The 22009-nt window shown below is 35.4% G+C and overlaps 1 protein-coding gene and 1 pseudogene across 27 annotated transcripts in view; one reads left to right on the forward strand and one right to left on the reverse strand.

Moving 5' to 3' along the window:
* Positions 1-22009, reverse strand: part of EPB41L3 (erythrocyte membrane protein band 4.1 like 3) — a 232394-nt gene that overhangs the window by 54332 nt on the left and 156053 nt on the right. For all 27 annotated transcript variants that reach the window (XM_049769956.1, XM_049769977.1, XM_049769973.1 and 24 more), the window contains exons 4-5: positions 6399-6503; positions 5209-5251 (exon numbers count right to left, since the gene is read on the reverse strand). In XM_049769956.1, coding sequence (XP_049625913.1) covers positions 5209-5251; positions 6399-6503 — 148 coding nt within the window. The remainder of the gene's footprint in view (positions 1-5208; positions 5252-6398; positions 6504-22009) is intronic.
* On the forward strand, positions 914-1105 carry LOC126005478 (uncharacterized; annotated as a pseudogene).

A 22009-nucleotide genomic window follows, 5' to 3' on the forward strand; every position in this document is an offset into this window, starting at 1 on the left:
TATAGTCATTTCAAGCATTAATTGTTAAATACCTATTCCCTGCTAAAATAAAGTAAAATATTAAATTCAGTAGCTCAATCAAATGACTATTTTTAGGCATTACCCACAGAGCTTTATTATAAGGATTTATAATATGGTCTAGGAACACATGGTTTAAATAAGGCTCATTTTGTGGTTCCTGCCCCCATGCCCAGGCCCCGCCCCATAGTTGGCAGTGCTCAGGGTTTACTTCTAAGTCTGCACTCAGGGACTGATCACTCCAAGAGATGCTCAGGGGACCATATAGAACCCGGAAGACCACTTTTGTGATTCTAACAGGTGGTTTGAGACCTGCATTTGAAAACTTCTCATTGCAAAGAATCTATTTTCCTAAAATTAATTCCAAAGTTATAATCCAAGTACAGGTTTTATCCAGTATTATTCTGAAAGAAGGAAAATTTAAGAAAACCATCTATAAATCGAGAAATAAACACCCCGTTAAATACGGTATAAAACTTGAAATGTATTAAATTAGAGTAGACTGAAACTAAAAAGGAATCCGTCACAAAAATTGGTTAGAAATAAATCAACTGTGAGACTATGGCCATGGAGCAAATAGACTTGTAAGTACAGTATGATCAGATGGTTGCTCTTGTGACAAGCAAAAATGTGACATATCTTTTGAATGCATTAAAATGTTATTCCAGTGTTGATACAGAATTATATCACAAATTATAAATTTGTGCTAAATGAAATACTGTAAAAATTAAAATAATTTCTATGAAAAAATTTAACTTTAGTTTTTCTGCCTGTGGAATCTTATTTACTAAGCATACTGCATTCATAGCATAAAACTACTGTATATCACAAAATTTGAGTTATAAATATACCATGTGAATATAGTTTTTTTTTAATTTTAAGATATGGCAGGCATAAGACTATACTTTCGGGGATCATTTCTATAGTTCCTGACTTGAGAAATTTCTCTGAATGTTAGAAACCAAGATGATTTCTCTCCTGAGCATGAAATCTGCTTTAAGATACTTTTGCAAGCTACTTTCTGCCATTGATGATAGTTCATAATGTGTTTGAGTTGGTGTGAGCGAGAGGGTGTAATCTGAGTGGGAAAAATATATGGCAGGCATAAAAGATAACTAGAGTTCAATTTTCTTTATTGGAACTTCTGCTTCAGATTTTTCTTATTAATGTATAATTTAAAATCTTTGTTTGATCACAATTCTCTTGAAGGTCTTTATATAAAGGCATATAGTGACTTGAAATATAAAATGGATGAACACACAATACCTTAAATTTTACATTTAGATAGAGATGATGAATAAATGAGAAGTAAAATGGATATGAAAGGATTTCTTTGCATAATAAAATAATTTTTTGAAAAGGCTAATTTTAGAGCATAAAAGCAAGGAATTTAGATTAAAACATCAAATCCCATTTGTTAAAACTTCCAAATTTCCTTTCACTTCTTTTATCTGCCAGATTTTCACTTTTGTTTTCCTCCCTTTCAGTCACACATGCCTAATTTACAAGATGAAAATACCTTTAAATCTCATATTTTGATTACAGATTTCTTTTCTGAGAAATGAAAATATGAGTGGATAAAAAAGAAATTGGGGGACTAACTATTATCAACAGAGAAGAAAATGAACTGTTTATGTTGCCTATGTTGTAGCAATATTATGACATCCTTAAACACTTTACACATCTTAAAAGTGGTTTGTAATATTCAGTCACCAAATTACAGAACAATATTTCACCAAATAGGTGTATAAGGAGAACAATACACCTATAACAGGTTGTGACAAATATTCAGTAGAATTGCTTTGATTAGAAGGATTGAAAATATTTTTCATGTTAAAAGGATTTTTTTTTGCCTACACTGCAATGCTAAGGGGTTACTCATGGCTCTGTCTCAGGAATCAATCATTCCTGGTGATGCTGAGGTTGTGGGGGGCACATGGGATATCTGGAAATTGAACCCGAGTTGGCTGCATGCAAGGCAAGCAACCTTCCTGTGATACTATCACTCTGGCCCCCATGTAAAGTTTTTAATTAAAACTCTCGAAAAAAAAAGAATGCTACCTACTTACCACAACTGCAACTGTAGTTATTTATATCAAGTTTATTTCATTATCAAATTTCAGGTTAGTGAATATATCAAGTTTCTCTCATAAACGTAGTAAAAGTTTTAATTCTATAAATCAGAATGTTCTATTATCCAGAATTATAGTGACTTTAAAAACCTTACTTTGAGATATTATCTAGAAAATTATTTCATATTGTTCATTATCAACTATGTTTTACTAGCACTTGGAATATTTAAAAATTTCAGGACATTCGAAGGTACTAGAAGTGTTTCTTCTTTAGTAGTAAACTCGAAACTTCAATGGAACTGATATTCTTAACAATAAACTAGTTTTGATTGATTACTTTAAAATTTTAACTAATTGGAAGCTGGAGAGATAGTACAGCAGGTAAAGTACTTGTCTTACATGTGGCTCACCAGAGTTCAATTTCCAGCACACCACATAGTCTCCCAAGCACTGTCAAAAGTGACTGCGCATAGAGCCAGAAGTAAGCTCTGAGCACTGCCAGGCCTGGCCTCCAAATAAAAAAGATTCAAACAAAAAAAATTTTTATTGAGACAATTGTGAATTACAAGTCCTTTATTATTGTATTTCAAGCATATATGACAGTGAATTAGTGCCATTCTCACCACCAGTGTTGACCTCCCTCCACCAGAGTTTCCAGCATGCATCTGATAAGTCAATTCTTAGCCCCCACAGCCTGTAAATGTAACAGGCTGATTTTAAGTTTAGATTGTTATAATTTGGGTCTCTTGATCCTACTGTTGTTGACTTTGGCTTGGGTATTTAGTTCTGACCATATTTTTTCTCCACCAATGCACTAAACTTGGCCCTTGGGCACCATTCTCTCCCCCCACTCCAAAAAAGGTCCAAAATGGAGCAAAATCAATACAAAAAGGATTGATTTTTAACTAATTATTTTAAATTACAGCAATTGGGACCAGAGATATATAGGAGCTCAGCAATTGTTAGGCAGTGGGGTTTGATATCCAGTACCACAAATATAATAAAGTTATATATTGTTTACTTTATAGTAAAAGCAAAGACTATATAAAGGAGTTGAAAATTTTAAAATTGCTTTCTTAACTTTCTGTATGTTACTTCTTGAAGTGTAAAGCTTCCCTACTCTTCCAAAATTTGTCCATGCATCTATATATATATACATTTATTTAAAAATAAATACAGATTTTTTTTTTCAGAATTGGATGGTATAGAAGGTAAAGCACTTGTGTTGCACACAGCCAACCCAGATTTGCTCTTGAGCATCCAATATGGCTCCCTGAGCACCTTCAGGAGTGATCCATGAGTGCAGAATCAGGAATAAGTCCTGAACACTGCCAAGTGAGGCCCCCAAAACAGAGAAAGAGCGAGAGAGAGCAAGAGCGAGCAAGCGAGAAAGAACAAGAGAGAGAGAGAGAGAGAGAGAGAGAGAGAGAGAGAGAGAGAGAGAGAGAGAGAGAGAGAGAGAGAGAGAGAGAGAGAGAGAGAGAGAGAGAGATGGCGCAGGCAGGGGAGAAGTTGGGAGAGAAATTGGGGACATTTGCAGTGGGAAATGTGCATTGGTGAAGGGTGTTGTACACTATATGACTGAAACTCAATCACAAACAACTTTGCAATTGTGAAAACAACAACAACAACAACAACAACAACTGCATCATAAATAACCTTGTAACTACTTGTTTAAATAAAGTAATTAATTACAAAATCCCTTTAGGAGGGAAACTGGGGACATTGGTGGTAGGAAATGTGCATAATAAGGGGGGGTACTTCTATGACTAAAACTCAACCATGAACAATTTTGTAACCAAGGTGCTTAACTTTAAAAAAAAAACCTTTAAAACTTTGCTAATCCGCCCAGAGAGATAGCACAGTGGCTTTTGCCTTGCAAGCAGCCGATCCAGGACCTAAGGTGGTTGGTTCGAATCTCAATCCCGGTGTCGCATATGGTCCCCCGGTGCCTGCCAGGAGCTATTTCTGAGCAGACAGCCAGGAGTAACCCCTGAGCACTGCTGGGTGTGGCCCAAAAACCAAAAAAAAAAAAAAAAAAAAAAAAGATAAAAAAAAATGATTTTGGGGCCGGGTGGTGGCGCTAGAGGTAAGGTGCCTGCCTTGCCTGCGCTAGCCTTGGACGGACCGTGGTTCGATCCCCCGGTGTCCCATATGGTCCCCCAAGCCAGGAGCGACTTCTGAGCGCATAGCCAGGAGTAACCCCTGAGCGTCACCGGGTGTGGCCCAAAAACCAAAAAAAAAAAACAAACAAAAACTTTGCTAATCCAAATAGGTCAAAATTGATGTTTCATTTAAATTAGAATTAAATTAAGTTAGGTTTAGCTCCTAGTGAAATACTTATTAGCTATGTGTAATTAATTTTCTTGAGTTGTACATGCAGTTGATTTATCTCTCTCTCTCTCTTACACACACATCAAAAGTCTTGGCCAACTGAAAGGCACGCACCCTCCTAACCCATTCTCCTATATCTCTAACTCCAATATTAATTCAATAACTTGGTTTTAGGGACCAAGAAAAAAGGATGTGTCAGTAACTTCAAACTAACTTATTTCTGTCCTGAACTGTGAGCATGATTTTCATATTTTCTTTGTCTTTGTTTTTGCTTTTGAGAGACACCTGGTGACACTCAGGGGTTATTCCTGGCACTCAGAAAATGCTCCTGGCTTGGGGGACCATATGGGACCTGGGGATTGAACCCAGACCTGTCCTGGGTCAGATGCATGCAAGGCAAATGCCATACCACTGCGTTATCACTCCAGCCTCAATTTTCATACTTTCACAGAAGTTATAACACTATAACTAATATATTTAAGTTTGAAATTTTTTAAATGATTTAACATCAATTGGAAGCTTTGATTAAATTAAATTAGATTTCACATTTGTGTATAGGCAGAGGAAGGGGTAATATGTAAACAGTCATTTTATTTGAATTATGATGGTTAAGAATGCATATCTGAACCTAGACCAACCTCACAAAGATGAAATTTGTTATCTTAATCTGTCTCTCAAAAAACTTTGTATTTACAACTAGTCATATAAGTATGTATTATTCATTAAGACGACCCCACTCTCTGAAAACCTTCATGTTCCCAATAAAATAATCCAAAGAACTTACTTCGAACCTGTTTTTTAATTTCTTTCGCAGGATCCAACCAATTCTGAAAAGCAAATAACATTTGAATTTAAACAAGCAAAGAACAAAAATCACTTTGTGTTGATCAGTTAGGGATATGCATTCAATATATTTGAGAGTGAGTTGTTGTTGGAAGGCCCTTACATATAGTTCTTCCCCCACAGCTGATACTCTATATTTAGTCAAGTCTTGCCAGGACCCAAACACTGGTCTAAAAAGGAAATATATGTATGGACAATTTATGTTCTACTCCTTCCCTTCAGAGATTCAAGTGAACACAAAGCAGAGAAGAAAAAAAAAAGTAGATTCAAGTTATAGAATGAAAAATACACCTAACTTGACACACTGATATCCTAGACATTGTTTCATGGAGTGAATGCTGTGCTACAAAATTTTAGTTACTTGGTTATGAAACTTCCCTAACAAATAGACAGTTGCTTGAAACTTAAGATAATCCTAATCAGAATTTATTTTATTTTATGCTTTATACTATGATATGCAATTAGTCACTGTGAAATGAATTCAGAGGCATTAAGTATAATTTGTCACAATAATATCAAAACAAGTAACATCTATGTTCAAAATTTCTGTTACAGCTTCTGTCACCTACACCATTGATATATCTTACTATTCTTTATTTTTTCAGGTAGTTAAAGGGAACAGCAATGGATAGAGAAACCCATTAACAGGCAGATTGATCACTCAAGTAAAAGAACATATAGAGGTCTTACATCAAACATTAAATTTCTACTGAGTGCAATAGACAAGCACTGGGTTAGCCAACAACCCACTTTTTTTTTTTGTAGAACTTTTAAAGTATAATAAGGTAAATACAGATAATAAAAGTGTTCAGTGAAAATGATATAAATATCAATTCATTGTCTCAAACCCACTAAAACACAACTTTTTTTTCTAAAAAAGAAACATAACAATTCTTTCTTAGTTCTAGAAATAATTCAAGCAAGAAAACTAGAAATGCTAATTATGCTTCTGGAATACTCAAGATTAAAGTAAGTTGTCAGGAATGAGACAATGAACAGCATTTAGGAAATCAATGTGGTAAGTGTATTTGGGGCTTCAGTAATGAGAATAACCCAACTATTCATTTTTAGTTATTTTCTTATAATAATGATTAGCTAATATTTATCTATGTAGTTACTTTAATTATATACCTTCTGGTTTTCAGCATCTCGATATGTAAGCCCAAAGTAGTCTTTTTCTAGCAAGTTCAGATGTTCACATACTTTATCAAAGAGTACTTGGCCTCTGGAGCGTTTCTATGGAAAAACAAAAGAAAAATGAGTCAACACATGCACAAAATGTTCTCAATTTCCACATGTAAAGAAAAGTTGGAAAAATTTAAAATACTATTTGCTATAACTGTCCAGTAAGTTATGATCAAGAATGATCATTCTAAAATTTCTCTTTTAAGAAAATGCCCAATTAATGGAATTAAACTCATAAAAGCTTTCATCTACACATACAAACCAAAAATTACTAATATGACTAAGGCAACCTATAGATGATTTTTAAATAGAAATGACAAAAGATATGGTGTTAAGAGGCTTCACACATCTCATAAAATAAAAATTGCCTATAGTGAAAATGTAAAGGACAAACAAAATTTGTGTTCAAAATAAACTCCCTAGGATATGGGTGGAAAGTTCATTTTGTTTGTTTTTTGTTTGGTGTGTGTGTGTTTGTGTTTGCCAAGGGTAACTTGGATATTTTGGGGGGGGGCACACCCGGCGTTGCTCAGGGGTTACTCCTGGCTATCTGCTTAGAAATAGCTTCTGGCAGGCACGGGGGACCATATGGGACACAGGGATTCGAACCAATCACCTTTGGTCCTGGATCGGCTGCTTGCAAGGCAAACACCGCTGTGCTATCTCTCCGGGCCCCAACTTGAATATTTTTAACATCATTCTTGGGCCAACAATACAGGCAGACTGGCTAAGGGCAGTCAATAGAAGCACATGAGAGCAAATACCAGACCACTTCATTTCATAGTCCTTAAACAGCTTGTTGTTCCCATTTAAGATGATGGGATTCTCAGCCAGAAAACAATTTACTTTATTCTTTGTTTTAGGCAAATCTCTCCCTAAAATTTACTGTCTAACTTTTGCTTAGAAATTCTAGTTCTGAATCATGTTCTAAGTTATTACTTTTCTTAGTTTTCTATTTTTATTTCTATTTTCTATTCTTAGTTTTTCTATTTTCTTTTTCTTTTTTAGTTTTTCTATTTCTATTTCTATCACAAACATCAATTTTGTATTACAATGGTCAAATTTCTTTAATTTTTTAGGAAAAAAATCCTATCACACACAAAATGTTCATTAAATTTATTTAGGCTATAATTAATAAATATAAAATTCAGATACTGTGGGGGCAGAGTCTTGGAAAAGGGAATTTGTTAGCTGTGGTATGTTAGTTCTACACAAAGTGTAGTTTAATGTAACAAATTCATCATATTTGTCTTTAATTGTAATGTACAAATGTCCACAAATGTTAGCTCTATGGCTTATATCAGAAGCAAATAGCAAAACAAGTACGTACAACTTCACCATTAGCATACATATACCCTGTTCTTTCTTCAGATCCCATTACTTGTTTACTATCTGTTTTACACAGACTACACAAGACTTTTTTTTACAAACATATATCTCTATCTATCTATCTATCTATCTATCTATCTATCTATCTACCTACCTACCTATCTATCTATCTATACCATACAAATACACAGTATCTAATGAAGTACTTTCTATATGTGTAAGGACAAAACAGACAAACATATAAACTTTTCAGTACAAGTTCTCATATAGCCAGCAGCCACAGCCAGCCTCTTAGCAAAAGAATTGTTTCTAAATATGTCTCAGGGAACCTTGTTCAACAAGTGACAAGGATGCTTTTTTATCCTTTTGTCTAACAGGTAACATCGGTTATCTCGAGCAAAGACCACTCACTCTACTAAGTGGGTCTTACTTTTCCACCTTCTCAAAACTTAATACCTTATACCAAGACACATTATTGTTATCTTATCCAAAGTTAATGATAATGGCTGACAGGGTAAAGAAAAAAGCAACATATTGTTGGATTTTTCACCATAAACCCCAGAGTATGTAGAATAGATAGTATGGCACATTCATATTATTGAAAGATAAATCTACCAGGCAAGAATATTTTATCCTGAGAAACTATCAAACATGATGGAGTTATAAAGTGATAAGGGCTTTTAAAGAAAAACTAAAATTAATGGAATTTAATACTATCATACCTATGGGAAACATAATACAATAGCAAAAACAAATAATATAAAATATTGTTTCAAACAAAGAAACATAAAAGGAGAGGAAGGAAAGAAGAGAAATAAAAAAGATGATCCAGAAACACATGAAAAAATGCTGAATATCATTTATTAAAAGGACAAGAAGATTAAAACCACAATGAGACTTTATAGCATGTCCCTAAGAATGGCCTACATCAAGATTAGAAATAAGTGCTGACAAGTAGATGGAGGATAAAGGAACTCTAGTACCATGAATAAAACTAAGATATATAATAACACACCAGTAACGGAAAGTGGTAACACCTATGTAGAAAATGAATTCCTGAATATTAAAATAAAAATTTCATATGATGCCACTCCTAAATATATATCCAAGGATGCAACCTTAATTTAAACCAATCAATCAATCAATCACTCAATCAATCAATCAATAGATAAATAAAGTTTAAAAAAATCATTGGCATTTCTATGTTCTAAGCAGCATTGTTCATAAAAGTTAAAATGTGAAATGGACTCAATATCTCTTCACAAAAGACTGGATGAAGGCGATGTAGTCTGGATTGACTGCATCCAACCCGAACTATGTAATTCACTTCATTAGCATCATGTTCTCTCTCCTCTTTCAGGAGGTCTGCATTCTCTCTTAAAAGAGCTTTTGTTTGTTTGTTTGTTTGTTTGTTTGTTTGTTTTTGAGTCATACCTTGCAGCGCTCAGGGGTTACTCCTGTCTCTGCGCTCAGAAATCGCTCCTGGGGGCCAGGGCAGTTACGCAGGGTAGGGAGTTTGCCTTGCATGCGGCTAGCCCAGAAAAGACCGGAGCGTCCCATAAGGTATTCCAAGCCAGGAGCGATTTCTAAGCACACAACCAGGATGTCACCGGATGTGGCTCAATTCCCCTCCCCCAAAAGAAAGAAATCGCTCTTTGCAGGATCAGGGGATCAAATGGGATGCTGGGATTCGAACCACTGTCCGTCTTGGGTTGGCTGCGTGCAAGGCAAACGCCCCATTGCTGTGCTATTGATCTGGCCCCTAATAAAAATGTCCTTACTTCATACACGACACAATACTTTCATTAGAATCTGTAGATTAAGATGATTTTGCTAAGTAAAATAAGTAAAACCAGACAATGAACATTGTTTCACTCATTTAGAATATGAATAACTAACGTAAAGTGGGAAAATTAACATAAAAATAAACTTATAGGGGGCCGGAGAGATAGCATGGAGGTAAAAGGTCATCCGGTCTAATCCAGGCATCCCATATGGTCCCCCCGTGCTTGCCAGGAGCAATTTCTGAGCATGGAGCCAGGAGTAACCCCTGAGCACTGCCGGGTGAGACCCAAAAACCACACACAAAAAAAATTTAAAAAAAAAAACACAACAAAAAACTTATAGACCCGGTAAAAACTACTGTGATTGTTACAAAAAAAAAAAAAAAAGCATAAACTGGGTGAAAAGAATGAGTTAAGGGGTCTTTGTAGTGAAGAACAAACTAGACTTTAGTGTGTAGTACAGACTTATGGAGGTATGAAGTTAAACCCCTGAAATGCTGACTGTAGTATTGAAAATCAGAAACAAATCAATAAGAAAAATCGGGGCCGGCAAGGTGGCACTAGAGGTAAGGTGTCTGCCTTGCAAGTTCTAGCCAAGGAAGGACTGCAGTTTGATCTCCCGGCGTCCCATATGGTCCCCCCAAGCCAGGGGCAATTTCTGAGCACTTAGTCAGGAGTAACTCCTGAGCATCAAACGAATGTGGCCCAAAAAAAACAAAAAAAAAATAGGCATACTTATAAATTTTACAAAATCACAAAGGGTGAGTGGAGTGTCAGGGATTAAATGAGAACTTTGTCCTTTTCAATTAATTTTTCTATAAGCCTAAAATGATTCCAAATAAAAATCTGTTCCTAGAAAAAGGAAGTCAACTAGTGTTTTATTTTAAATGGTTAATAAACTCCAATGTATTAAATTCCAAATGATCTTGTTTTTATCATAAGTAAATACAAACTTAAAATTTGCATTTAGGTATTTTAGAAAAATCTATAGCTTCAGTAACAGCACACACCAACATATTAAATGATTCGAGAAAATGTGTTAGATCATTCTAGGGAAAGATGCCATCTACACTCTGTCCCAAGCAAACACACTAAGAATCAGGATTCTAAAGCTGGCTTAGCCAAGAGGATCTCATCATAACAGAAGCTGGGCACCATATCAAAGTTATTTCTTGAGAGGAACATTGCATAAATTATAAATCCAAATTACCACAACAAAAAATAATGGAAAAGTGAAGATTCAAAGACCCTCTTTGGTAGATTCAGGAGGGTACTTCAACCCCTACCACTCAGACACAGAAGATGAAATAAACTTTTCTTAAATAAACAGCATTAATAAAACTTCCCATAAGCCCAAAATATGTTAGGAATTTTCCAATATTATTCGCAAAACACTGGTTATCAATAGAAGTCTCTCACCATTATTACTCTATGACGTTTGTATTACAATAATAGATTTTAGGTTTATTTGCCCATTTAAAGAAGTAAAGTAAAAATGTTAATTTCAAAACATTTCAGATTAGGAATTTCCAAATTCAGGATAGAATTAAAGTATGAAACTTGCATTACCAAGCTCCCACAAATACCTTCTAAAAACTGCAACACTGTTCTATAGCTCTAATCAATGTATCTTCCCACGTGTGATTTGGTTGTATTTCAGCAAATAATTTTACCTCTAAAGCAAAATAATTTATTTTTAAAAATGTAAAATCTAAACACCTCTACTGTATCTAAAAAAAGAAAAATTAGTTATTATTATCAAACTTTCTTAATTATTTTCACTGTCCTATTTTTTTCAGTTTGGTAAATCTATACTCTGTAATTGGCAGGCATATTTCTTTATGATTTTTATTGATTGATTGGTTTTTGGGCCACACCGAGCAGCGCTCAGCGGTTACTCCTGACTCTACACTCAGAAATTTCTTCTGGCAGGATGGGGGACCATATGGGATGCCGGGAATTGAACTAGGTCCCTCCCAGGTCGGCTGCATGCAAGGCAAACGCCATACTGCTGTGCTATCTCTCTGGACCCCAGCAGATATATTTCTTTAGACTCTTAGTCTGCCAGTTTTCCATCATGGTTTTTCTCCTAAAATTAATATGTAGGGGCTGGATAATAAAACAGCAGATACTGCATTTTTCTTGCACATGGCTGACCCAGGAATGACCCGGCTTCGATCCCTGGCATCATAGATGGTCTGCCAGGCCTGCCAGGAGTAATTTCCAAGCACAGAGCAAGGAATAATACCTAAAAATAAAAAAAAATTAATTTGCATATGACAAGGTTGTGTGTGGAGTTTCTTTGCTTGTATGTAATTTCTTCAGCTTTCAACTGCTGGTTCCTCCCAGCACACTTCAACCACTGCCAACTCAAAAAAAATGATAAACTAGTTCAATTATATGTATAAAAATTACAAATGAAAAATAATAAACTACCACCCCTTGGGGAGCGACCATAGATTAGCAAATGCCTAGGTTTCTTCTTTTATAATAGGCAAAAACAACAAAAATCTTAAGTGATTAGGACAAGGTACCAATTGCTACTTGTCCACAGATATAACAAGGTCAAAAATCACTGTTCTACCTCCTTGGTCAGAACTGCAGTTCAAGGACTAGTATGCAAGATAGGTGCCATTATAGAGATGAACAGGGGGTGAAGAATGCTGAATTATGAGGGGGCACAACTGCATTTATTCCAAGGAAGGATAAAGTGGATGCTGTGGTCTTTAGCTGACCTGGACAAAGCCACATCCATTACTGTATTCTCAAAAATGAGCTATCTCTATGCTACACCCCCAGATATCAATTCCTTGTTTGTACTTACCAATGAGTGCAAAAGCAGATAGCACAATTTGTACTATGTTTCATCACAAGACTTCTACTGAGTCCCCCACCCCCGTAGTCTCACAAAGCTATGAATCACTCTGGGTGACACTCTACTCTAGAAAAGGTTAAACACTGAAATTAGATATATTTGTAAAATCAAATATAACCTTTTAGCTTTAGCAGATGTGCTACAGTTATCATCTGAAGCTGCACACACAGAAAGGATGATGAAACAGAGCAAGTTTAGACTAAGAAATGGATCCAGTCTTACTTTTTACATAAGGGGGAAATATGACCAAACTCTCAGCAGTCTATTTTCTTTTCTTATTCTTTTCTTTTCTCTTTTCTTTTTTGGTGATAAAAGTTATTCTTGGCTCTCCACTCTCAAAATATTCCTGGCAGTCCTTAGAGGACCATGTAGGGATGGAATTCCTAGTGGTGCAAGCCAAGCACCCTACCCACAGCACTACCTCTCAAGTCTTTTACTGTGTAAAGGTGCCTCAGAATTTATGCATGACCTTTTCTAAAGTATCATACTAAGAAATGAAGCCCATAAAACCCTTTTGCTAATTTAGGCTGAAAATGCTAATATGGATTAAGGAATTAGGAAAAGAACGTTCTAGAAAATAGGTACATTGCGTCCTTATTTCAGCTATCTTGAAAAATGAGTAGGCGTAAACACTGTAAATACTTTATTATCTATCTTCATAAAATGACCACCAGTGGGATCTTCTTTTGGAAATTATATTCTTCCATGGATTACTGCTATGTTTTAACTTTTACTTCTGCTGCCTGTAATAGGAAAGTGTTCATCTTCTTCAAGTCCCTGACATAGAATTCTAAATACAGCAGCCATTCAGCATATGTGCCTTTAAAGTGTTACTAGCTTCAATTTGAACCATACATTTTTCCATATATTATCTTAGGTTAAATCTTAAAATAAAATACTGTCATTCCTCCCAATCCCCCATGATTCCTTCCCTAATTGCATTTTTCCACTTTGAATGCTTCTCCATTTTCCACATTTTCACATTTTTAAATTGGAAATCTCTGCAGTGATTCCACTAGGACCTATCGAGAGTTTAGGAAGAGAAAATAAATTTTTTAACAAAAACCACACTCTTGGAAACCGTAGTCAACTTTGGGAAAAAAGATCATAGTGTTTAGTTTGTGGTAACTGTCAATGAAGTTGAGGCTGGGAAGGTCAAAGAAGCAAAAGATAGCAGATGCTAACAAAACACTAGTTTGACTCCAGTATATCCTCAAGGTCAAGTTTGATAAATATAGTAGAAAGTACATTATCTAACCACTATTGCTAAAAAAAAAAAGCCCAAGTCTATAAATGCAGGAATTAATAACTTCCAATTGTGTTCAGATACCAATTGCAACACAATCAGCATGTTCAGAGAGGACTGGACATGAAATGCAGTTGCCATTTTTTTCTCTGTCTACAAATTGTATATCTTAGTAGCTTGACTTAAATCTATGAACAAAGAACTTTTCGGAAAACGATGATGAGTTCTCTTAAATGTTAGTCAATAATTATTCTGCTGGTCACAATCCTTGCTTAATTAAGTTAACAATACTAATTTGCAGTGTCTTTAAAATCTGAATATGAAACTATTTCCTAGTCTTGATAAGTTTTTAAACAAAAGAGTGATTAACTTCCAGGTATTATTTAGTGATCAAATTTTCACACTATTTTAACTGAAGAATGTAATAGTCCTAAGTCTCAATCTTAATTCTATAAGTAGCTAGCTTTGAGAAATGACAAATTAATCTCTCTGAACTTGGTTGTCTTTGTTGTAAATGAAAGTAATAGTTATTGACTAACAAAAGTGTTGCATAATAAATGCAAGTATACATACTGTTTATCAATAAGTAGCATGGTGGTGGTTAGTAAAGCTGCTTAAATCCAGTGTAGATTTTGATATACTAATAAAATTCCATTTCTTTCGTGGTGAAGACTTCCCAGAACATTAATAAACAATTCTATTGTATAAGTAAAACTTAGACATTGTTTTAAAAAATGTCCATAAGCTGAAGTACATTTACTATAATTTATAAATACATACCAATGACTTTAATATGTATTAAGTATTTGGCACATTGTGGTATCTCTTAAGCCAAAGCTAAGAATGTTTGTTATATGTTATCATATATGTGGAATATTGTGCAGCCAAAATAAAATTGCATAGTTCGAATTTTTCAGCCTATGTTTTGACTTGGATTTAGTACACTCTTAGCACATAAATCGTAAGAGTTTCTCTTTACACATTAAATTCTGCTATTTTAAAAAAGGTCTTTTTCTTCCAGTCACAATCTGTTTCTGCCCTCATTTGTTGTAGCAATTTCAGACTCTATTTGGAATCAGAATTTTATGTTCAGAGATGAGCACTGTGGTAGATAATAGCTTTCCAGTGAAGCATGTTTCTTCTCGGCCAGAAAAAAAACAAAAACAGAATGGGGGCTTGGATTTTCACAGAGTTGCACATCACATATATGAGCTATTGGCAGCAACATATCAGACAACATTTCCTGTTGTTAATCTGCTAAAGATTCAGGTCACTAAGCCAATGTGTACAAAATGAATGCAGAACATGAAGTCTAAGAAACAGAAAAACCTAAAAGATATCCAACTTTAAATTTGAATCACAAAAATACACAAAGGATCCAGTTCTGAATGATATAGAATGCTGATAGCATTTTTTTTTTTTTTTTTTTTTTTTGGTTTTTGGGCCACACCCGGTGACGCTCAGGGGTTACTCCTGGCTATGCGCTCAGAAGTCGCTCCTGGCTTGGGGGACTATATGGGACGCCGGGGGATCGAACCGCGGTCCGTCTCCTAGGCTAGCGCAGGTAAGGCAGGCACCTTACCTCCAGCGCCACCGCCCGGCCCCATGCTGATAGCATTTTTCCTGCAAAAGTATCACGCTCTTCTAAAATAAGTCTCAAAAAATAAAACTAAACTAACAAAAATGAACAATGTTTCAGAAGAAAAACAAAAGTCAAAAAGTTTAAAATGTATCTTTTAATTCATTTGTTTAAATATACAACTGAAGTAAATGCAAATATTGATAAAGCATAATTTCTAATAATATTAATTCAATGGTTTGAAATTTGTAGTAGTCATTTTTAAATCTATAATATATTGATGACCACAATAAAAGACTAATATGCCAAGGCTTTAAAGAAAAGAAGTAAAATGAACATGTATCCTTGTCAAGATTATAGCCTATTACTGGTGATAGCTGTGAGTTACCTTCAGAGGCAAGCTACCAACTACTATCTGTCAACAACTCACAATTTTAAAATATTTTTATCATTATTAATATTATCACTTTAATGATTAAGATATGGTTTTAAATTAAGACAACTTACAAATCTATTAGTTATATAATAAAATAAATATCTGGTAAAAATAGAATAAATGATCACACTTGAAAGCATATTTAGATAAGTCTTGTCTTCAAAACTTTGGATTCAGCTTTTGGATCGTCACTCTGTATCTCTGTTGAGAGAGATGATTGTCATGGAATTTAGTGTTATCTTTTAGTAGGAGTTTGGTGTGTCTGTGGTCAGTCTTAGCTTAAAATAGATCTTTCAGTTCATCCTTTAAGGCTGGTTTTGAGTCTGTAAAGTTTCTAAGCTGTTGCTTATCCATGAAGCTGTGAATCCTTCCTTCAAAATTGAATGTAAGTCTGGCTGGGTGAAGTACTCTTGACGATGCATTAATTTTATTTTTTAATATCTTTATTTAAACACCTTGATTACAAACATGATTATGATTGACTTGGACTGTTTTCCTCACCTGAGCACCACTTAGTGGCTTCTGGTGGCTTTAGGCCTCTGGCTTTGCTGCCTGTGGCCTTGTCTATGAAGAGTGTTCAGGAGCTCTCTGTCCCTGCCTAGAGATTCAGTCCCTCACCTGAGCACTATCAGTCTGGTTCCTGAGTCCCAAAGTCTCTGGCTCCATAGCCCATGGTCTTGTCTTTGACACAGGTTCCAAAGCTCTCAAAATCTATTTTTTTAAACTAATATCATTTCAAAAGCTGGGTGGGTTTTTTTTTCTTATGATAATGAATTATTTACCACTGTCCTATAGAAGTGCCCTGCAAACATGACATTCTGGACACATTATTCTAAAGAAATGAATCAGAGACATTATCTGAGCATTTTAGACCATTCACTTAAGACCATTCATGTTTTTCACAAGCTCAGTCTAATGGCATTTCCCTAAAGAATGTGGTGGCTTTTTAGTGACTATTTCCTGTCACTATGACATTCCATAAGGATAACAATCTCTTTATTCTTCCAGTTTCCAAGCATCATATTAAGAACCAATTCCTTGTACTGGTTGTACATCTGCACACTATTGCTCATTACTATAAGCAGCATAAGTGTGGGTGGTGAGGCACATTCTTAAGTGTAAATATGACCAAGAGATGGAATTTTCTTTCACCCTTATTAGAAAATGGCTCCAAATGTAAATACCCATTAAACACAGCTGTCTCTCAGATTGAACAAACACATTTCACACACAGCACGATGTCTTCTTTGTTGGTAAGAAGAAACACCCGTTTATAAAACATTTCATGAAATAATATCTAACCTATCCATTTAAATTTCCCTTTTTGAGAGATATATCCTGGTCCTAGGTTGTGCAAAACAGTCGCTAGGCAATACTTATAACAATTTCATTCTGAGCAGGAAACAGTAGGGAGACCTAAATTCCTTTTGTTCAGAGATAAAAAGTCCATAATAATTTTTTAACAAGGGAAATCACACCAACAAGATATAGCAGACTAATTTTATTGATGGAAAAGCTACAACAAAGCCTACTACAATTTGGAGCCTATAACTTTTTCTAGAATAAGCATATAAAAAGCTGAAAGTGCTAACTGGTTGATAAATTCGATAAAATTGGAGATAAAAGCAAACCTTTGTTGGACCAGAGAAATAGTACAGTGTGTATGTAGGGCCTTTGCCTTGCATCCATTCAACACAGGCTCAATACCCAGCATAGCCCATCAGGAGTGTTTCCTGAGCACAGAGCCAGGAGTAAGAACTGAGTGCCACTGGGTCTGATTTATAAAAAAAAAAAAAAAATCAAAAAAAGAAAAAGAATCTTTTCTGTCTTTGTTGTGGAGACCTAAAAAGGCCTGTCATTTACTAATTAAAGCATTTCTGCTCTGGACAGGAAAGACTGACCAAGAGAAGAAAAAGCAAGTATTACCTGAATGAATAAGCAGGACATTATCATAGACTCAAATGGGAAAATGCTGGAGGCTATGCATAAAGGGTTTAGTTTTTCTTTTTCAAGACATACTTTTAAGCATACTTTCTGAAAACACTCATCTTCATAGTGCAAGGCACAATTATGATATACTAAAAATCACAATTACACGGTTTGCTCTATGTAAGCGTACCAATAGTTTCTCACACTGTTCAGAAAGTGTGGTCAGTCATTTCTTATAAGTTTTGTGATGGTTTTATTACTTTATATAAATAAAAATCTAATGGGCAAAAGGCATTTTAAAAAAGACACTGAAGAGATAAAATGAGAATTGGCAACCAGCTGGGATGAGACACAGCAGTCAGTCACTTACAGCACTTAATTTTTTCTTAATGAATGGTACTTTATATAATCTGCTTTCTTGTTTCTTGCACCTAATAGTGCAATGGCTGAACATCATTTAGAAAATGATATTGAAGAGATTCTTTCTGTAAAATAGTTTTCAAACTGTTTGATGGAGACTTACTCAACCATAATCACTCCTATAATATCTCCAGGGGGTTCAGGCACTCATAGTACAAAGTGGAGGGTATCGCTAAAAGCAGCAAGGGTTGGGTCTATGGAAGGGTTGGGATAAGGATGACTAAATTAGCATTCACGAGGGCTCTGCTATTACTGCTCTTTTTTTACTATCTGTACAATCTCATCACTCCAATATTACAAATAGTAGCAAAGTAATGACTCCCACAAAGTCTACCCCCTTAACCTTTCTTCCAGATGTTGGGATATATCTAAATACAATAGTAGGGGCCAGGGAGATAGTACAGTGGTATGGCATTTGCTTTGCAAGCAGCCGATTAAGGATAGACAGTGGTTCGAATCCTGGCATTCCACTTGGTCCCTCATGTCTCCCAGGAGCGATATATGAGTGCAGAGCTGGGAGTAATCCCTGAGTGCCACTGGGTGTGACCCAAAAACCAAAACCCAAAAACAAACAAATAAACAAACAAAAAAGAAAAAAATACAATAGTAGCAATCCTTAAATAAAAGATCTGAATTAGAATCATTATCTTATTCTATTAATTCAATTTATGGAATACTCAGCAATTAGTCCAAAAATCTGGAGTTAATTATCAGTTATGTTTTTTTTTATCACTACCTATAATCACCACCATGTCCTTCCCATGACCCCCCAAATCCATCAATCAAGTTCATTTTCAGGCTAGATCTTTAGAATCCAATTATTCCCTCGAAGCACCGAACATAACCTTGGTTGTGTTCCTTGCCTGGTTCACTATACATCAAGCTGGTCAGTGTGCCTGCTGTGAGTCTCTTAGAATCCAATAACTATTTTTTAAAAGTTCTGTTTTAAAAACACAAATGTCAAGAAGTTCAACTATGTTAACACTCAGTAGTTCTCCAACACTTACCATGACAAGAATTCAAAGATGGGCCTAAGATTGCTTCCTTTGTGGTATATCCTGTACAATCTCTGGGATTGTAGATAGAGAATCTTTCTCCTGTAATTCTATTAGACTAGATGATGTAATGGATATTAACATGGAGACATTATCCAAGTGGGCCTGACATAGTTTTCTTAAAAGCAGAGTTTACTATAGCTTGTAGCTGAAGGGGAGGCCAGAGGAATTAAAGGGCAACAAGGTTCTCTCTTGCTCAGGTGGAAGGGGACTAATGGCAAAATCTGGAGTGAGTCTGCAACCAAGTTAATTCTGGTCAGCAACATCATGGAGGCCTCAGTCCTACAAAGGAGAAGTTAAGTTCAGCCTACTGCCTGAAAGAGTCTTAATGTGGATTTTCCCTATTTCAACTTCAGGCAAAGATACAATACGTGCACAACTTGATTTCTAATTTATCAAACATACTAGAGAACCAGATGAAAAATGAGATAATAAATGTGTTTAAATAAAATTCATTTCATCTATAGTAATTTCCTATATAACCATGTAAAACCAAAAAATAAACAATATACAGTAGGTTACAGCAAATCATCTATTCTGACAGATTCACATCCTACTGTATAACTCTGGCCCTTTCAATGTTCCTTTATTATATCATCCCTTATCTGCCTCCATTCTAAACCAATTCATGCAAATATCTTAAATATAATTTAAACTTTTTTGGGAATAAAAACATAAATAAGCAAATGTCACTTGTTTTAAATGCTACCCTAGGAATAGTCAACTAACATTTTCTAATATTCATATCTACTTAGAGATAGTTATTGGATATAGGCTTACTATTTTCAACAACATGATACACTGAGGTAACTTTACTCCTTAGGAGATATTTACAAGCAGTAAAAGAACTACAATTATGTATTCTATGAAGTTCCAAAACATAGATTAAACATCCCTCAAAAAACAAACAAACAAACAAACAAACAAACAAAAAACCAGGAGCCAGAGTGATGGCACAGGAGTGTGGCCTTTGCCTTGCACATGGTAGACCCAGGTTCAATCTTCAACATTCCATATGGTCCCCCAAGTCCTCCAGGCATAATTCTGAGCAGTGTCAAAAGTAATGTCTGAGCACTGCTGGGTGTGACTCCAAAACAAAAATAAAATAAAGGCAAACAAACAAGCCAGCCCCTCCCCATTTCTTTAGGCAGGAAACAAATCTGTGGCAGATTTGTCCTGACATGAACCATCAGAGGGGTAGGTTTTCATCTCTTTCCTTTTTCCTAGTTGCTTCTACTATGCTTCTTTTTATTAAAGCCAACATGCCACAGACTTCCTAGTATAAGAGGGGGAAAAATGCAAAGCAAAACCCTCCTATATCCTTTATTTACTAGAAAAGAGCACCTATCAAATGGTCTATATTTTCAGACACTTAAAGTTGAATAACCCCCTTCAAGTATAGTACCACTCATAGTTGGTAGGTAAGAAAACAGAAAATACAGAGGCTTGATGGAAATAGATTGCTGCACAGCAACATCAGAAGAGACATAAATGAGGGAGAAGGTGGGTGACTTTGTCAGGCTTCTATAATAGACATCCCTAGATAATTGGAGAGAGTTCATTACAGAAGCCAAAGAAAGCACACCTCCTTGCTCATCATAAAATGTGAGTCAGTTCTGGATAAGAGAATGGCACTGAAAGTTAGAAATGGAGTTTGTATAATTATTTTCAGAACACATTCAAGCTTGTTAAATACCTACTGATTTCTGACACAACATCAATAGAGCCGGCACTTCTAGCTAATAGCAGCAGTTTCTCAATTCTACCAAGCTTCTTTCTAACTGGGCATTAAAAAAAATCTTACAAGTGATCATATCTACTTCATGTTGACATTTAACAAAAATTTGCAGCATTCCCAAAACAGCCCAATTAATTATTAAGTGATGCCAAAAAGTGCACTATTCTTTTACCTAGAAATGGGAGTGCCAGACTGAAATTTATTTTTATAATAGTTAAGAAATACAATCCAATGCCTAGTATATTGTTAAACAGTAAGAATAAACCTTTAAACAATAAGGAAATTATGACCCCTTGTGTTTCTTTTAATTACTTTAACACCATGGTGTTAAATGACAAGGTTGTTCATAATAGAGTGGGGGCTTTTTCAGATACAAAGTTGTTCATAATTTTTTCCATTTTTGGGCCACATCCGGTGACGTTCAGGGATTACTCCTGGCGATCACTCCAGGCTAGGGGGATGCCGGGGGATCAAACCACAATCCGTTCTGAGTCAGCTGCGTGCAATGCAAATGCCCTACCACTGCACCATTGCTCCAGCCCTGTAAAGTTGTTCATACTTGAGTATCCTTCCTACAATGTATAATACCCTTCACCAGTACATATTTTACACCATCAATGTCCCCAGTTTTCCTCCTACCCTCTCTCAGCTTGCCAATGGGGCACATAGTCTTCTCTCTCCCACACACTTCCTTTCCCCATCCCTGCTTTTAGACACTGTGGTTTGTGACTTCGTTTTTTTTGTTGCTATTTTGAAAGACAATTTAAAGCAGTTTTAGCTTTACAGTAAAACTGTGCAATGGAAGATATGAAACTTTTCTCAAAGCCCCTGTTAAATGCTAATCCCATTATCAGCATTCCCCCAGAGGTGGTAACATTGGCTATCACTAGTGAATCAATCTATAACAAAATATTATAAACACTAATAGCATCTAAGCCCATAATTCATTTCCCAATTCACCCTGGTGCTTTACATTCTAGGAATTTAAACAAATGTAGAATGACAAGCATTCATCATGACAAAAACAAACATACAGAGTAGTTTGAAGTCTTAAAACTCCATGTGTTCCTTTATCTATTAATTCCATCTTCCTTGTTATGCATTGGCAACAACTGATATTTTTTTACTACCCATAGTTTTGCCTTTCCAGAACTTAATACAATTGG

Source organism: Suncus etruscus, chromosome 3 (assembly GCF_024139225.1).
Source record: "Suncus etruscus isolate mSunEtr1 chromosome 3, mSunEtr1.pri.cur, whole genome shotgun sequence".
Lineage (NCBI taxonomy): Eukaryota > Metazoa > Chordata > Mammalia > Eulipotyphla > Soricidae > Suncus > Suncus etruscus.